Source organism: Vidua chalybeata, chromosome 13 (assembly GCF_026979565.1).
Source record: "Vidua chalybeata isolate OUT-0048 chromosome 13, bVidCha1 merged haplotype, whole genome shotgun sequence".
NCBI lineage: Eukaryota > Metazoa > Chordata > Aves > Passeriformes > Viduidae > Vidua > Vidua chalybeata.
The window spans coordinates 921,718-937,533 of NC_071542.1; the positions used below are offsets into that span (position 1 = coordinate 921,718).

General features: G+C 40.0%; 1 protein-coding gene across 9 annotated transcripts in view; it reads right to left on the minus strand.

Moving 5' to 3' along the window:
- Positions 1 to 15,816, minus strand: part of SCAPER (S-phase cyclin A associated protein in the ER) — a 138,016-nt gene that overhangs the window by 81,835 nt on the left and 40,365 nt on the right. For all 9 annotated transcript variants that reach the window (XM_053954905.1, XM_053954906.1, XM_053954908.1 and 6 more), the window contains exons 18-20: positions 14,533 to 14,614; positions 14,267 to 14,419; positions 13,002 to 13,109 (exon numbers count right to left, since the gene is read on the minus strand). In XM_053954905.1, the coding sequence (XP_053810880.1) occupies positions 13,002 to 13,109; positions 14,267 to 14,419; positions 14,533 to 14,614 (343 nt within the window). The remainder of the gene's footprint in view (positions 1 to 13,001; positions 13,110 to 14,266; positions 14,420 to 14,532; positions 14,615 to 15,816) is intronic.

A 15,816-nucleotide genomic window follows, 5' to 3' on the forward strand; every position in this document is an offset into this window, starting at 1 on the left:
AAATATTGGTAAAATTTCAGTTCCCCACAGAAGAAATACTAAACAAGTTCAGTGCCAGTTATTAGAACAATTTACACAATTTTTAATGTACTGAGACTTGTATCTGTTTTCTTACAAAATACCGAACTTATTATAAAGTATGTCTCACCATGGCTTATTAGGATAATTTATCCTTGAATATTATTATGGGCACAATCAGATGTGGTTATTCCTTCCCTTTTGGTAAGTACCCTTAAATTTCAAAGTAAAAGGTGATGTGCTAAAAAAATTTATAGACAGTATTTTCCAAAAAACAACCTATATTTTCTTTCATTGATTCAGGAAAAATACTGCATCTGTTGAAAACAAAATAAATCTCAGTGAAATTTCCTGGAAAAAGACCATTTAGTTTTAGTGCTGCACGGTACAACCTAGGAATATATATCTGGTGGAAACAGTAAATGAAATATCCATTTTAAATCATAGGAATGCAAAATGAATACTGGATTAGTAGGTCTCATTCTACTGAATGAGTACTGGAGATAAGAAATCCAACATTAAGCAAATTCTACAGGTAATGTTGACTTTCCATTTGTTTCTCTGCCTACCTTGGATAAGTCCCAGCACACCTGAAGAGACTTCCTCAATGAACTGTCCAACTGTTCAAACCACACACATTGCCACAGATTGCTGTAGTTGCTTGTAAGGTAATTTTAACAGCTTTTGTAGGCATTTACCCTGCCCTAAACAGTCTCCATTTCGTTTTAGCAAGAAGGGCTTAAAAGCAAACCTTCTCAGGGTACCTCCAGAGGCCGTGCCCTTGGAGCATAACTGCAAGGAGTTAGTTCTCCACCAAGCTGCTGCAATGCAGAATAAACCCCCATCCTGGTTATGAACCCCCAGCTCAATTCTGTCTCATCAGAGAGATGCATCCCTCAACACCCACCTAAAAATACCTTTCCCACTAACTTTCTTTTTAAAACCAGAAATCCAGTCCTTAGGTTCAAACTGCACAGGAAACAGGTGGGTTGGAGTTTGACAACGTTAGGAAAAGGAAGAACTTCCTCAGAACAGACCATGGCACTGCTGCTTTGCTACCAGGCTTTGGGGTACTGATCCTGTGACATCTACTGAGAAAGATCTTCATGGATGATTTCCATGGGATTTGGTATGAACACCCCTGCTTCCCAAAGGGTACAGCCCAGCACCCCCAGGAGCCTACCTCAGGTCTCTCCAGTGAGCTGCAGCACGGGTAACGCACAAAATAACCAGGGCTGTTACTGTGCTTCTGCATCTTCATTCAGCAGTGCAATTGGCATTCTGGTTCACCACATCTTCAAACTGTCATTGCTCCAAAGTGACAGCAGAGTGGAATAAAGTTCCCACTGCACTCTGGGATGGCCACCATGCTACACCAGGGGTAGCCAGGCTGCTGTGCAGCCACACCAGGGCAGTTGTGACCGAGGGGTCACACTTGTGCTGGGCACAAAGCAAGGAGACAAAGCTTTGCACCTCCTGCACAGACACTCATCTCTTTTTTCATCATCTGATCTGTGATTAGCTGCTGACTGGAAGAGAACTGTAGGGTTCAACAAGCACATTCATGCCCCAGGCTGTGGGGCCAGGAGAGCACCCATGATGGTTGCACACATTTGTTCACAGGAACTCGAGCACCTCTGTGCACCATGGTTCTCAGCATTCTCAGCTTTCACACGGGGCAGTGTGGATTAATACCAGACTTCATCCATACAGCTCATTAAAGTCAGACCAGAGTAATAATACCTTGTGTCACAAAACCAATCTCCCTCTGCAGGTACAGATCAAAGCGTGGGATTATCACCGCGGGCAGATCGACACCATTCAGGTGTGAAACAAGAATAACAAATAGCTTGGGATTGGGTGACAACTGGCACCTGAGGAGAACTGCTGCTACATCAACCTCCAGAGCAGGGGAAAAATATTTATCCCCCTGCTTTATGGAGCTCCAACCAGTTACCTGAAAAAACTGAGGTTTTAGAATCCACTGAGTCACGCTGAAGTACAGGAAGTCCAATCCTTTAAATAATTAAACTCATGAGTAATTTTACCTGCATAGCCATACTTGAGCAGGGGAACACACCACAGAAATAACAACCATCAACAACAAAACCAATAACAACAAGCATAAAAGGGAGTGAGGCCAGTGCAGTGTTTTCAAAGCAAACTTTTGTCATCCTTTCATTTAAATAAAAATGAAAGCCATTAGTTTGAGGTGAGTGTATTTCTAATAAATGTAATGCAGGATAATGGGGTAATCTGGACACTTCTTCCTGAAAGCCTTTCACTTTTAAAAAAATATTATTTTTATATAAGTAAATGCCAAGTGTAGTCAGAATTTCTAAGACTAAATTAATTTATCCTCTCTCTAAAAGCATTCTGGGTTTCTTCTTATGGCAATTTAAGGGGTCGTCACTGGTCTGGTCCTGTGCTAGGCAGAGCACATTCTGGCCCCAAATCCTCAGATACTGTTACCACCACATCTTTTGAGAATTTAGGCCATTATAAATGCAAAACATTATAAGTAGAGGCTCTTTTTTAATGGAAGCTGCTGTCATTATGATCTGTATTCAGCCTACCAAAATTTTTCAGCACAGTTTTAGTTTCAGCCGTATCAATTTTAGCTGTGCAATTTCTCTGAAGCTCTGTTTTAAAGCCTTATTTTGCTAGTTCTGTCCTAACAGAATATTTTTGATCTCAGGATTAAACCAGAGCCAGCTATGATGGTCACTCCATATCAGACTTCTGCCATGATTTTTCATACTTGATACTCATCCTCTGAGCTGCACAGCTGAGATCAGAAACACCACAAAGTAAGGTCTCAGCTTTCGTGAAGGTGACAGAATCTGTGCCACAAAGAGCAGGCACTGTTCTGTGCTGGGATGTACAAATACTGCAAAATAAAGAAACAAGAACTGAATGCTGACATGGATTTCTTCATTATCACCTGTGTATGCTCCTCTCTGCTCATGTGATGATGGCACAGTGACCCACTGGAGCAGAAAAACTGCTCCTTCTCTCCTGTGCTACTTCCATGCTCCAAAGCTAAGAACACTGCTAAAAATCCCAAGGTATCCTGTACCTGTCTCAGGGGGAGATCCTCAGTCTTCAGTGGAAAAAGCCATGAAGTAGAAGTAAGGTAGTAAACACCCACCATGGGATATTTCATGGTATTTTCTACAGATGTGTGTTGTCACTGGACAACGCCATAGAACCTCTAAATTTTTAGAGAACACTGAAGTAATTTTTAGAACAACTGACATAAATTTCTGTAAAAGTTTCAATACTTTATTTACCAACAAGGTGATAAAGACTAGTATTATTGCCCACGTAAAACTGCAGTCACCACAAAGCAGATAGAAATTAGATTATTTACAAAAAATGTCTTTGCTATTTCTTCCTTCTTGTTGAGGAAGATGAAACAGGAAAGCCTTATAAATATGATTGCCTGGCAAAAGATTTTGAGAATATGGAAACTATAAGCAAGACTGAAATGAAAGCAAGCTTTGAGATACCAAGCCTTAGTTACTGAACAACTGGAAAGCAATGGTATGGCCGGCTGAAGGTAATGCCCTTTTGATGAAACAACACCCTCAGCTTGCAGACAGCTCCAAGGGTCAGAGCAGACCCTACTAGCTTGGCAGAAGGGGTCCAAAGAGTAGTTTTTAGGGTTTAAAATGTAACACAGTACGGTAATGTAATCATTCTTATGGGCTGTATGTAAATGCTATGGGATTTGTATCTTGTACTAGATTGGTTAGTGAAAATTAGACTATTCAGCACAGAAGATTTATTGTATTGTAATGGGAACTTTCCTCTCTTGCTCTCTCTTTTGGCCTGCCCCGAGCTGTGGCTGGCAGCCCCAGGCAGGGCCCTGCAGCCACCCCCTTTGCAATGAACCCTGAGTTCCAGGCCCTGGCTGCAGAGACCTCTCGTCTCCGTCCATCCCGACCGTCCTACCAACCAACGCTCCCACGCTTCTCCCTCCATTCCCAACTGTTCTGACTTTTGGTCAAGTCACTGGAAATCCTGAAGCTTTCCAAATGCAACAGATGGGCCTCATCCACAAACTACATGAGAAACCGAGTTGCCAAGAGCATTACAGCTAAAACTAATAAGGTCACCTCTGAAGTCACATTCTTGCTGGTTATTGCCTAGTCCCCTTCAACTGCCTGAACCAGAAACTCTACCCTGTTAGTCTCATATCTTGAAGTTGATAATTTTAGTTGACTAGGCACTTCTTATAACTAATGTTTTCTCTGTTTCTTATATGACATGTTTACACTATGAGAATAACAGCATTATAATCAATATCCCCTAAAGTAAAAGTAATTTTTTTTTTCAAACTCTAGAACAAACATAATTGCAAAGTTTTCCATGGACAGTGCAGCAAATGCTACAAAATGCTGAAATGCTATGTAGCTGAGCAGGGTCTGCTTCTGCTTGGATGAGGAAAACCATACCTGAAACTGGATTCCCAGCCTCAGTAATCTGTATAAAATACAACAGCTGCACAAGAAATTTCCCAACTGACATCCTCTTCATACAATAGCCGTTCACAAGACCAATACTCCTCAGCAGTTCTCCCCATTTAGTGTCCTAATTACAGCAAGAGCACTCATGGATCTGTCTTTGGCAGGTGAAACCTTGGATATATATTTATCAAACTAGAACAGAACTGCAGAATTATGTTCCTACCCCATTTTTTTCCACTATGACACTTCTTGCCTCTCTGTACTACATATAAGTTACCATTCATTTCACTACTCAGAAAATATTAATAGGAACTTTTATTAAATTGTGAAGTGTGCCAAACAGAATTCTTTTTAACAAAATTCCCACCTTCTAAAATTAGAGGTAACCATAACACAAATACTTATTTCCTGTTCCTTTCTTTTTAAGTAAGTGTTGCCTTTTTATGAATTCTGCCTGGAGCACGCCTGCACAGGCAGGACAGTATTGCAGCAAAGCCAAGAAGGGAAGGACAGCCTGGCTGTGCTGGTGCAGGGCAGCCCCAGCTGCAGATCCCCTGTGTTATCCCTGGCCACCCTAAGCACAGAGTTCCCCCTGGCACAGGAGGCTCTGGGATCCTTGGAGCAGGCAGGAGCTGCAGCCAGGGTAGCAGGGAGCTGCTCCAAGCTCAGGGAGGCAGCACTGCAGGGGGATCCCTGTCCAGCACGGCCTGGCAGTGCCACGGCCACCCAGGTGCGAGCCAGGGCTCTTGACCTGTGCTCCAGTGATAAACACACCGAGTCACAGATCTGCAAAACCTTCCTGCCTGCTGGACTTTCACCCAAAAAAACTACGCCAAAATGACCTTGCTGAATCTCAAAGAGTTTATAAGGTTTTTTTCCCCTCTGTTTTTTTTTCATTTTCATTCCCTTCTATATTTCTGGATTCTGGCCAGAACTGAAGCAGAAATGCCAGAATACTGCAAGGCTGGTTATTCTGTTATTTTTGTGTTCTTTCCAACCTTGAATCCTCAAGTTCTGGAAGAAAAGGCATTCTTGTAAGTGTTCTAACCCAATTCTGCAGACCAAGGCAACTTGAAAAACATCTGTCTCCAGCTATTTATCTAAACTCAGTCTTCAGAACTTCCAAACACTTGTTATTACTTGCCCTCTCACATCAGCATTAAAAGATAAACATGAGGAAGACTATAGGGAAATACTGGGAGTAGCTTATATAAACTGTCATTCATTTACCATTTTAATATAAAAAATATATACATCAAACGGAGTATTTTCCATAAAGGTCATGTACCTAAAGAATATATTCTAGCAAATCAATAGGTAACTATTCTGAAGCCTACATATATCTTTTGGATTTACATCTCTACCTGTTTCAAAATAAACAATATCCTGTAACTGCAGAAAATCATTAAAAAGTGTTTTCACTATTTATTACCACTGTCAGGAATAATGGTTTTTTACTTGTGTATATAATCACTTAAGGGATATATTTGCCAAATTTTGAAGGGTTTTTAGGGTTCAATTCTAAATCACATTACCACAGGAATATTTGTTCATTATTTTACTACATGTTTCAACAGAATTCCTCACTATTTTATTTTTTCTTCATAATCTAGGACAATATTTAATATGGAAAACAGATGCTGAAGCAGACTATGAGTTATATCAAAAGCACACTTCAATTTTAAACAATGACAGCCTGAAACACAGTAATTCTTCATCATAAAGAGATCAAATACTATTATAGGACCACAAGTGATGATCCACTCCAAAATATGAAGAATCATACAAAGGAAGAATATGAATATTAGTATGAAATAATAAGTGTTATTAGAGGTGCTATATGTTTAAGAAACAGGTTATAATATAATGAATTTTCAAATATTATTTTCTCAAAATAATTTCTCAAGATTTTAATTATTCACATTTCTTTGCTGGACTGTACTTTAGAAGATAAGTTGAGAGCACTAAAAAACTTTTATTATTCATTCAAAACTGAAGAGTGACCTTCCATTGTACAACTAGGTTTTCCTTGACATCTGGGATTTATGTTTTTTTTTTCCATGAGGGACTAATCTACTTTTCAGCATGCCCAAACTAAAAACTATTTTTACTGCTAATAGTGACTGTACTTTCAGTTACCTTGCTCATCCATGGATTCAATGACACGACAGTCTGCTACTGAGATAAAAAAACAAATAAATATTCTTAATAAGAGCTTTAAGTATTTCTTCCAATTTTTAATAACACTCCCTCCTTGTCACTTCAAAATGTGGGGACAAAAGGCAAATTAAAGGTGTCTCGTCTCTGTGATGAGAATTCTGCATCCTGGCCATGGAAAACATCCCTGCAGATGAGAGAGGAAAGCTGGAAGGCACTGACATTATCATCTGGCTGCAAGGACAGCAGAGAGAGGGGGGAGATCACAGTGCAGCTGCGCCTGCCAGCAGTAGTTTCTTTTACTGGTTGTGGATATTCAAGATGCCCAAGCCAAAAATAGGAAGGGTGCAGCAGCTGGCAGTGATCTATCACAATTAAAGGCACAGCCAATAAACGATTAATCACATACGTTTTTGCCAAGAAAAACAATACTTTATAATAAATTAAAGGTAAGAAGCTATTGCTATGCAAAGTACCAAAAACTAGAATTGATATATGGGGTACTGAGAGACCTTCTGCAAGCTGCAGCATGGATTAGACTTTATAATCATTGATTTTCATGACAATGTCTTCTAGGACAGAATTATTCACAGCAGAATGACATGGCCAGAGCTCCTGGACTGAAAGGACCACAGGTACCCACAAGGTATGAAATATCCATAAAGAAAAATGAACCACAGATGCCTGGCATAATTCCACTCCTCTAGCAACACACAACTCTGCTCTAAAAAACATCCTTCCTTCCTCAGAAAAAAAAAAAAAAAAAAAGAGTAAAGCCAATTCAGCCAGAACCTGAGGCTTTTACTGGGATGGGGAGCTCTTGTTTGCAAGTGATTTACAGATTGTTTCCCCTGAGCAACAGAGAAGAAAAATGGGCTACTGTTGGAGAACTATAATAAGATGCCAAGAAAAAAAAAAAGAATCTACTACAAAATCTGTGGATAAAGCAAGCAGGAATATTGTTCTACACATGACCAAAACACATGCACCACCACACAGGCCAGAAATGGCTGCAGTACCACCAGAGCTGGGCCAGGGCCATCTCCCTGCGCTGGAATGGACATGAAGGAGCAGCCAAATGCCAGCAGAGATGAAGGGCAAACAGCAGGGCAAGGCAAGGCTGGACACACTGGGCACTGACCAGAGCTGTCACCCCTGGCAGTGTCCCAGGGGCCATGGATGGGGCTTGGAGCACCCTGGGAGAGTGGAAGGTGTCCCTGCCCATGGCAAGGGTGGCTCTGGAGGAGCTGTGAGATCCCTTCCACCCCAAACCAGTCTGATTCTATGAAACCAGATAGACATGTAACTTACGTCTGAATGTTCCAGAATAAAAAAGAGAACTACTAATTGTGTACAGTGGTTTTTAAAAGCTACATAACCACAGGTATAAACCTCTCAAACTCCTCTATTAGATGAAATAAAAACATGACCCTGCTTAGTATTGTTATTTTCCGTTTTGCTTAATCATACCTTTTAGACAGGCTACCAAAGAAGTTCATAAAACACTATTCTTCATTTAAATACAAGAATTTGAAAACACTCTGATTCAGAAAGGAAAACAAAAGCGATTTTTCAATACTGCAAAGCCTAAAGCAACAAAACATAATAGTTAAAAAAAATAGTTATATATCATTTAATTGGAATGAAAACATAGTGTATTCAAGAAAATAATAATTAGCAAAATCCTGGCACCACCATGTGTCTAGACAAGAAAAATCCTTGTAAGATGAAGAGCAGCAAGGGTCAGACATTAAGCTATTGCCACATCTTTTCCCCTCAGTAGTTTCCTCTGCAAGAAATAATGGAAGCAGCACACATCTCTAGGAAAAGAGCTTGATTTCTTTCAGAAAAACAACTCCTTGCTCCTAAAATCTAAAAACCTTTCAGAACTTCCAAGTGCTGTGAACAGGACTTCCAAGTGCTGTGTGGGGTGCTGGCTGCAAAGCTCACCTGGCTGGCACAGCACAGCTCTGCCTCGGGTTCCCAGCACACCCAGCCAGGGCTGATGGCTTTACCTGGGGCAGCTGCCAGCACAGGAGAGCACACAGAGCTGGGCCAGGACAGGCTCCCACTGCAGCCCCAGCCAGCTGGGCAGCCACACTCCACAGGAAGCTTTAGTCGCTGGGCAGCAGCTTTTTTTAAAGGAACGTGTGTGGGCTCAAGTAGCCAGGTCTTCATATAAATCCTCACATTTTAACGCTGTCAGTCTTCAGACAACAATCACCTCTCTGCTCCCATCATGGGATTATGTTCTCATTTGATCTAAATACACTTAGAAGTTCTTTGTTGCCTTTATATAATGACAATAGAATCAGTTCTCTCCTGATAAGAAAAAACACATTTTTCGTGCAAACAACAGTTCATTAATATTCCTCCATCCTTCTTTGGAATACGTAAAATTGTAGCATGCACCTCATATAAATTAACCGAACCCTGCCAAGTTATCTATTGCATCTGGTTTTTAGAAGAGCTTTTCACTTATTAGAAACATTCACAGACCACATGGAATGACATGATTTATATTCTGAAAGTCCCTTTAAACCATGGCATTTAAATGCCAGGAGATACAGAGAGAGCTGGGACAATGCTTCAAAGGGAGCTCTTGGGTGTATTTCTCCAAACAAACCAGGAGACAAGAAAGGCAAAGGCAAAAGGGAAAGCAGAGGGGCATAAAAGTGCCTAAAAAGTGCGTATAGCTCCTAAAATCTGTAGGAGCTACAAGTAGGAGAAAACATCTACGAGGTCCTTGCAGAGACTCCTCAGCCTAATGAAATCACCAGGTGTTGTCCTATGGCTCTTGCAGGCACCTTTTCAGTGAGGCCTTTGTGTCACACAGGCTTTAATTCAGCAAAGCAATTAGTCAGGACTACCAACATACTAATTGATTCCAGTGAAGTCAATGAAAGCAAATTGCTTACACTGTTTACATCTTTTGCTGAACTAAAAGCAAGGTGGATGTTGAGAGAGGGGACGGGAAATCAATAGCACAGAAAATGGCAGTGCAAAAGCAGAAGCTGAGAGTTTGATGGAAGCAGCCAGGCACTTAAGCAGAGAGATAATGTAGGCAGCACGCTCTTACTGCACTGGAGATAATGCTGAAAGGATGTGGGCCAGTGGGAGCACTGAAAGCTTCAGAAATATGCTGAAGATGACTTTTAGCCTGCTGCCAGTTTTACCACCTAGGTGAATTAATGTATCTACAAGAGGCCAGACAAAAGCAAAGTTACAAAAGAAGTAATCAAATGTGAACAGAACTTAATTTGCTTTTACAGGATAACCTCTGTTAGAAAACCAAGAGGTGTTTGCTCCAACTGTTTCAGCTGGAGACTAAAACAGCCCCAAATGGAGAAAACCCAAAAGGCTGATGTGCAATGAAGCTGCCACGCAATCTGAGAAAGAACTTCATGCTTTTTCATTTTTGTATCTTTACTCACAGCAAAACTATTTTCTTTGTATGTGTCACATCCGCAAATGAATTCGGCTTCCTGATGGTCTAATCCCAGCTGTCAGCTCCTGCACCAGACATGCTGGAATTATGCACAATAAGCACTTAATGTCAAACTAGTAGGACAGTGCTCCAACACGAAGTCTGCTTTTACCTCTGAAAATGTCTCTAAAATTACAGAACGTATAGACACTATAGACATATAGAAAATCCCTAGAATACGGCAGCTTCTTTTTATTTCTGGCAAGATCAACTCCTACCACCCACCTGGCCCAGAGGAATCAGTGTCCATGACCATTAAGAAGTTTTTAACTTTTTGCTTACAGTCAAATTAACCAAGAAAAATCGTACTGGGTGAAGAAAAATTATACAATCATTTGCTTCAACCAGTTTCCAAAGCATTGAGGAGACACCTAAATCTGAGTTACCAATACGGACAAAATTAAAGTATTTCAAATCTTGTGATTTCTCAAGTAATAGTAAAGAAATTCTATTATCAGATTAGAATTTTATAAAAGCTTTCTTTCCAGGCAGCTACCTAATATACTGAAGAGGCTGAACACAAAATGAGTCAAAGATCAAGAGTAAGTTATCTGAGGTGTCAAGTGCATAAGGTTAAAGGTGAAATTTTATTAGGTCAAAGGTGACATAAATAAAATCTTTTATGTCAAAGAAGAAGGGTCACAGACAAGACATATATAATCTAAAGACACCACAGATGACAAGTAATAACTTTAAGTAGCACAAGTGTGTTCTCACTAGAGTTACCTTCACTGACTGAAAAATTGAAAACAGTGATAAATAAGTAACTATGACTATTATAAAGCTTCCCTGGAATATGGGTTCACATCTGTATAAAACTTTGGCATTTTTTTCTCAAGTATTTCAAAACTTGAGAATCATTTAGTTGTGAGGTTGGCATTAACTATGCTTGCTGAATAAAGGGATACACAAAGCAGATTGCTCTGATCAGTAAAACTCCTTTCCTACTCTACATTGCTCCGATCTATAATGTCTTACTACTGCTCTTTGAAAAAAAAAAAAAAGTAATAAAAAGCAGAGAAGGCCTCAGACCTGGAAAATTTCAGGTTACAATGAGGTAACTCAGAATTTTATACTTCGACTAACTGCAATATTGTAATAAATAATATACAAAATATCTAACAATGGCAGCATCCATACATTGCCAGTATGAATCTGCTATAGTAATTCTCAAGCTGTTCATTCAGTTAAAATTGCTCTCTCCTTTCTCTCCTGCATTATTCAAGAAATACATACATTTAACCTTCATCTAGGTCTTAAGTTCTCATCAAAATGTTTTGCTGAGAAACCCTGGATTTAGGCACAAAAATCAGGATCTTTGTGCCCTCTAGTGGAACTTCTGTTTCCCCAGCTGGGTGCAGAGGCAGCTGCAGGTACCTGATTCCAGAAACTGGAATTGCTCAGCTATCAATGAGATGTGGAGAGTGAGTAATGCCCAGTCATAAGGAGATCCAGTCCAGTGCTCCTCCAGATTCCTCCGAGCCAGCTGCTCACAAGAACCACACTTCAGGCACCAGTGGCCAGACAGGTACCAGCAAAGGCCAAAGAGATCCAAGAAAATGTCAATCCATACTTAGGACTGCCCACAGCAGGACAGATTCCGGAAAATCTCACAGCTAGTATCTCCAGGCAAACAGGTGCAGCATGGAGATTCCCCACATATATACACCAGGTAAGCCTGGCACCTAAAATCCCAATCCAAAACCACACAACTCCCCCTAACCACTGTCCAAGAGGAAGAAAGAAACTGAGAAACCAGTTTATATACTTTTATTACAGCTAGGAAGGGGCAGGAAAGTGCAACTCCACAAACATTTATTCCTCCAGACTACTGTGCCTCTCCAGTTATCTTTTTCTGCTTTTTCAGTGATAATCACCTCTGTGGATTTCAGTACTTCAGAGACCTAACTCTCCAAAGCTTTTTTAAAAGGAAAACATGTTACAACCAGATGTAAAGAAGCTGAAAACAAAGAAAATATTTCAGTAAATAAAAACAGTAAAAGAACTGTGAAGGAAAGTGAAAAAATCAGAACTATTGGACAGTGTCATCTGAATCAGCCTGTCTGGAAATAGATTTCCAAACACAAGTTCAATCTGAATCAGTACTGAAGAACTGGCTTGCACACTATTTCCTCCTAACACTTGACAGATATAATACAGGGGCATTCTTTTTTTTTTTTTTTTTTTGATGTGGTAGAACCCAAATCCTCATAAAATTGACTTAATACTGTAGTTGAATTCTGGCAGCAGCAACAAAAAATTACATGAGACAACTACACACATGTCCTTTCTAGAAAAGAGTAGCCTCTTGGTATAGTATAAAATATCCTCAATGCTTCCTCAAAATCACTCTAAATGCCAACTCTTCTAAAGAAGCTACTGAAAAGCTATTATTCTTCTTAGCAATATTAATACTTCCAAAACGTTTCAAATCTTACATTTTGAAGTAATTTAGAACTACAGTTTCCAGCATTATGGACCTTGATGCACAGGATAGCACACCTCTCACCTAGAAAAGGTCTAGGAGATTTTAAGCAACAAGAAGAAACAAAGAAAATAGCAGGATGGTGACAACTTTAATGTATAAGATTTTTAGGATGAAAAGATTAAATGTAGTGACACGAAAAATGCCTTTGATTAACAGAAAAGCAATTAGTCACATTTTATAAAGGATCAACTTCAAATGGCAATTGCCTGCAGTATGTGAATGCACTGTTTCTTCCATTTCTTTTCATTGGTAGTCTGCTATGATTCCCATGCTAACAGAAACAGTTTTGTTCAACTCCTTTTTCAAGGCTTTCATAAGCTGCTCACCTGAATGGCATTTGAAAACAGAAGTAATATAGAAAAAATAGCACAAAACTTACCACTTCTTCATCTGAAAGCTCTCGTCCTTGTATACTGCTGTTTTCTCTCACAGCTTGTTGGTGTTTTTTCCCTTTAATGTGGCTGAAAAGATACACTTCTGATGAAATCTGTAATGACAGTAACTTAATAGTTATTTTTCCTTTGCAAATTCCATACTGTATAAATAGCAGTACTTTAAACATAATGTAAAACATGCCAATTTGTCAGGGCTATGTTCAGAAATTCAAGCACAGTACTTTACTCCTCAAGCTAATTTACATAAACATCTTTTATGCAGGACTTAACAGTAAATTACAGAATGATTTGCTAGCCAGCAGTGTACCAATAAATTAAAAAATAAGTTAGGCTCTCCTCTCATTTTCACTTCAATCTAATTTCATTTATTGGAGTTTCATTCTGAAATGCAAGATCAGTGACTACTCAAGACTCCAGTCTGCTGAGCCTGAGTTTCTGTTCCAGCACTGCCTGAGGTGATCCCATGCAATCTTGCTTAATGCAGCAATTAGAGAAATAAGGCTCAGTGGCATGTAAGGCTCTGATAATGCACAGTCTCTGCAAAGCAGTGAAAGCAGTTATCAATAAGAGATCTTCCAGCTCTGGCCCAGTGGCTGTGTGGCTTCTCTCCCCCACCATTCCTGGGACAGGGAAGGCAGGCACAGGCAGAGAGCCCCGGCTGAGGTTGGGACACTACAAAGCAATGTCCTTGGCTTCCAACAACAACCACAAAATCAGACACCAAAGGGAGAGAGGAGACAAAGAGAACACTCCTTTTCCTGTTCAACACTTTCAAGCATCCAACCAAACTCAATTTGACAACTTCTTGAGCTTGATGTGGTTTCTCTGTGAATTTCAGTCCAACAACACTTAACCAATCAGCCCCTGAACTCACAGTAAATTCAAATACCCACAGCATCTTACAATGTGTTCCCAGCTCAGCTGCCTGCTAGGTGAAGGACAGCATTCTTTACTTTGCTTTAAATCTACTTTTTAACTACCTTCTTCCATCTGATGCTCCTGAGTTCTTGCTTCTCTCAGCAGACAGCCAAGAACTGAGCACTGCCCAGAGTCTCCATTCTATCCACAACTCTACAGCTCTTTTAAATGTTCCCTAACCCACCTGATTCATGGACAGAAGCATAAGATGCACTTTTTACAAAAGCAGAGCAGGGATACAGTAAATGTTCAAATGAGAGAAGCAGAACTTGTAGCTTCATGGCTTGGGTTGGTCTTGCAATTCCAGCAGCGTCCCCTCTGCCCAACTCACCATGACATTGCACAATGAACACTGCTTCTTTCGCTCATAGGGTGTGAGCTTTGGTGCATAGTCAGTATTAGCATGTCTTCCGCTGCTGAGTTCAGCTGCTTTCTCTTTTCTCTGTTCAATTTGTTCCATGTGCCTCCTAATACTTTCATCATGCTGAATGGAAAAACAAACAAAGCAACGAAGAGAAAACACATTGAATGGCAGCAAATGGAATTGAACCGTGCAAAGAAACGTCGATGTATTTTTCAACCAATGTATCCTTTTACCTTCAGTTGAATCTTCTTCTGCAGTTCTTCCATGGCTTCCTGCTGAGCTGCAGTAAGAGCTGCCAACCTCTCTTCTCGATCTCTAACCAAAAGATAGTAAGTATAGGGAGAACTGGTATCAATGTAAAGCATGAATAATACTGACACATTTATGTCTGGAATGCAGAACAAGAAAACCCAAACATGAAGTTGAAGATAGTTCAGTAGAAAAGAAAAACAACAAAAAACAACTTAAGAGAGTGCGGACATTTTCATTTGAATGACTTAATAAAGATAGACACTTGAACCTTTGTAGCAGAGCCTGGATCACACCTCAATCCCAGTCAGAGCAGTGACAGTCAAGAAGATGCCCCAAAAGAGTGATGAATGTGAAACCACAACTCCACACCTGCCACCACTTGCATTCTTCAGCCAAGGGCTGCAGTCACTGAATCAATGGGGAAGAGCGGATGACAAATTGAAAAACCCCCTTTGCAGCACTCAGGGCAGTGCTTTATAAAATGTTCAATGGTACAAATTTAAATATAGAAACTCCCAGAGAAAACTCTGACCAACAGCATCACCCTGCTGAAGAAATTTAGATTTTTTTTTTTTCTGAGAAAAGAACAAGGGTGTAACCTGACTTGTAACCATGACCATTAAGCAGAAACCTGCAGGTAGAAGTTTCATCAAGAACAACTTCCTAGTGGTCAGTAAGCCTAGGGAACAACTCAATTCTAAACAGGAAGAAAGTCAGCTACTCATGCTGTTTATGCAAACAACATTTATAAAATGTGATGGGAGAGAAGCCTGGCAGCTCTAAAGTGCCAAAGACATAATAAAGGCTCAGGGTAAAACTGAGCTATGAAGGAGTTAACCAAAGCCATCAGCCATCTTTTCAAAAAGCATTCCAAAATTAAAGGAACCTGAGTGGCAAAACTAGAGAGCCTGACATAAGGACTATTATCCAAACTGCAGTGGATTTTGTCACGCGTGGTTTCCTGTTTGTCTGGGTTTTTAAACAGAAATCTGATAGAAAAAACCAAGATCAGTTCCATAAATGCAGAAGTAACATTTTTAAAACAAAAAGCCACAGAAAATATAAAAGAAAGGAAAGATAGGAAAGAAGACAGCAGAGGAAGTAAATCAAATGATAAACACTAAAAATTGTTCTTTCAGAGAGAAAAAGTGAACTCTTCCAATCACCGTGGGTGTGAGAGGGGTGGGGAGGAGATTATAGATGAGAAGCATTAGGTACTTCATGTGTTATCATCCCTGAGGTACAGAAAGGAAAACTGAACTACA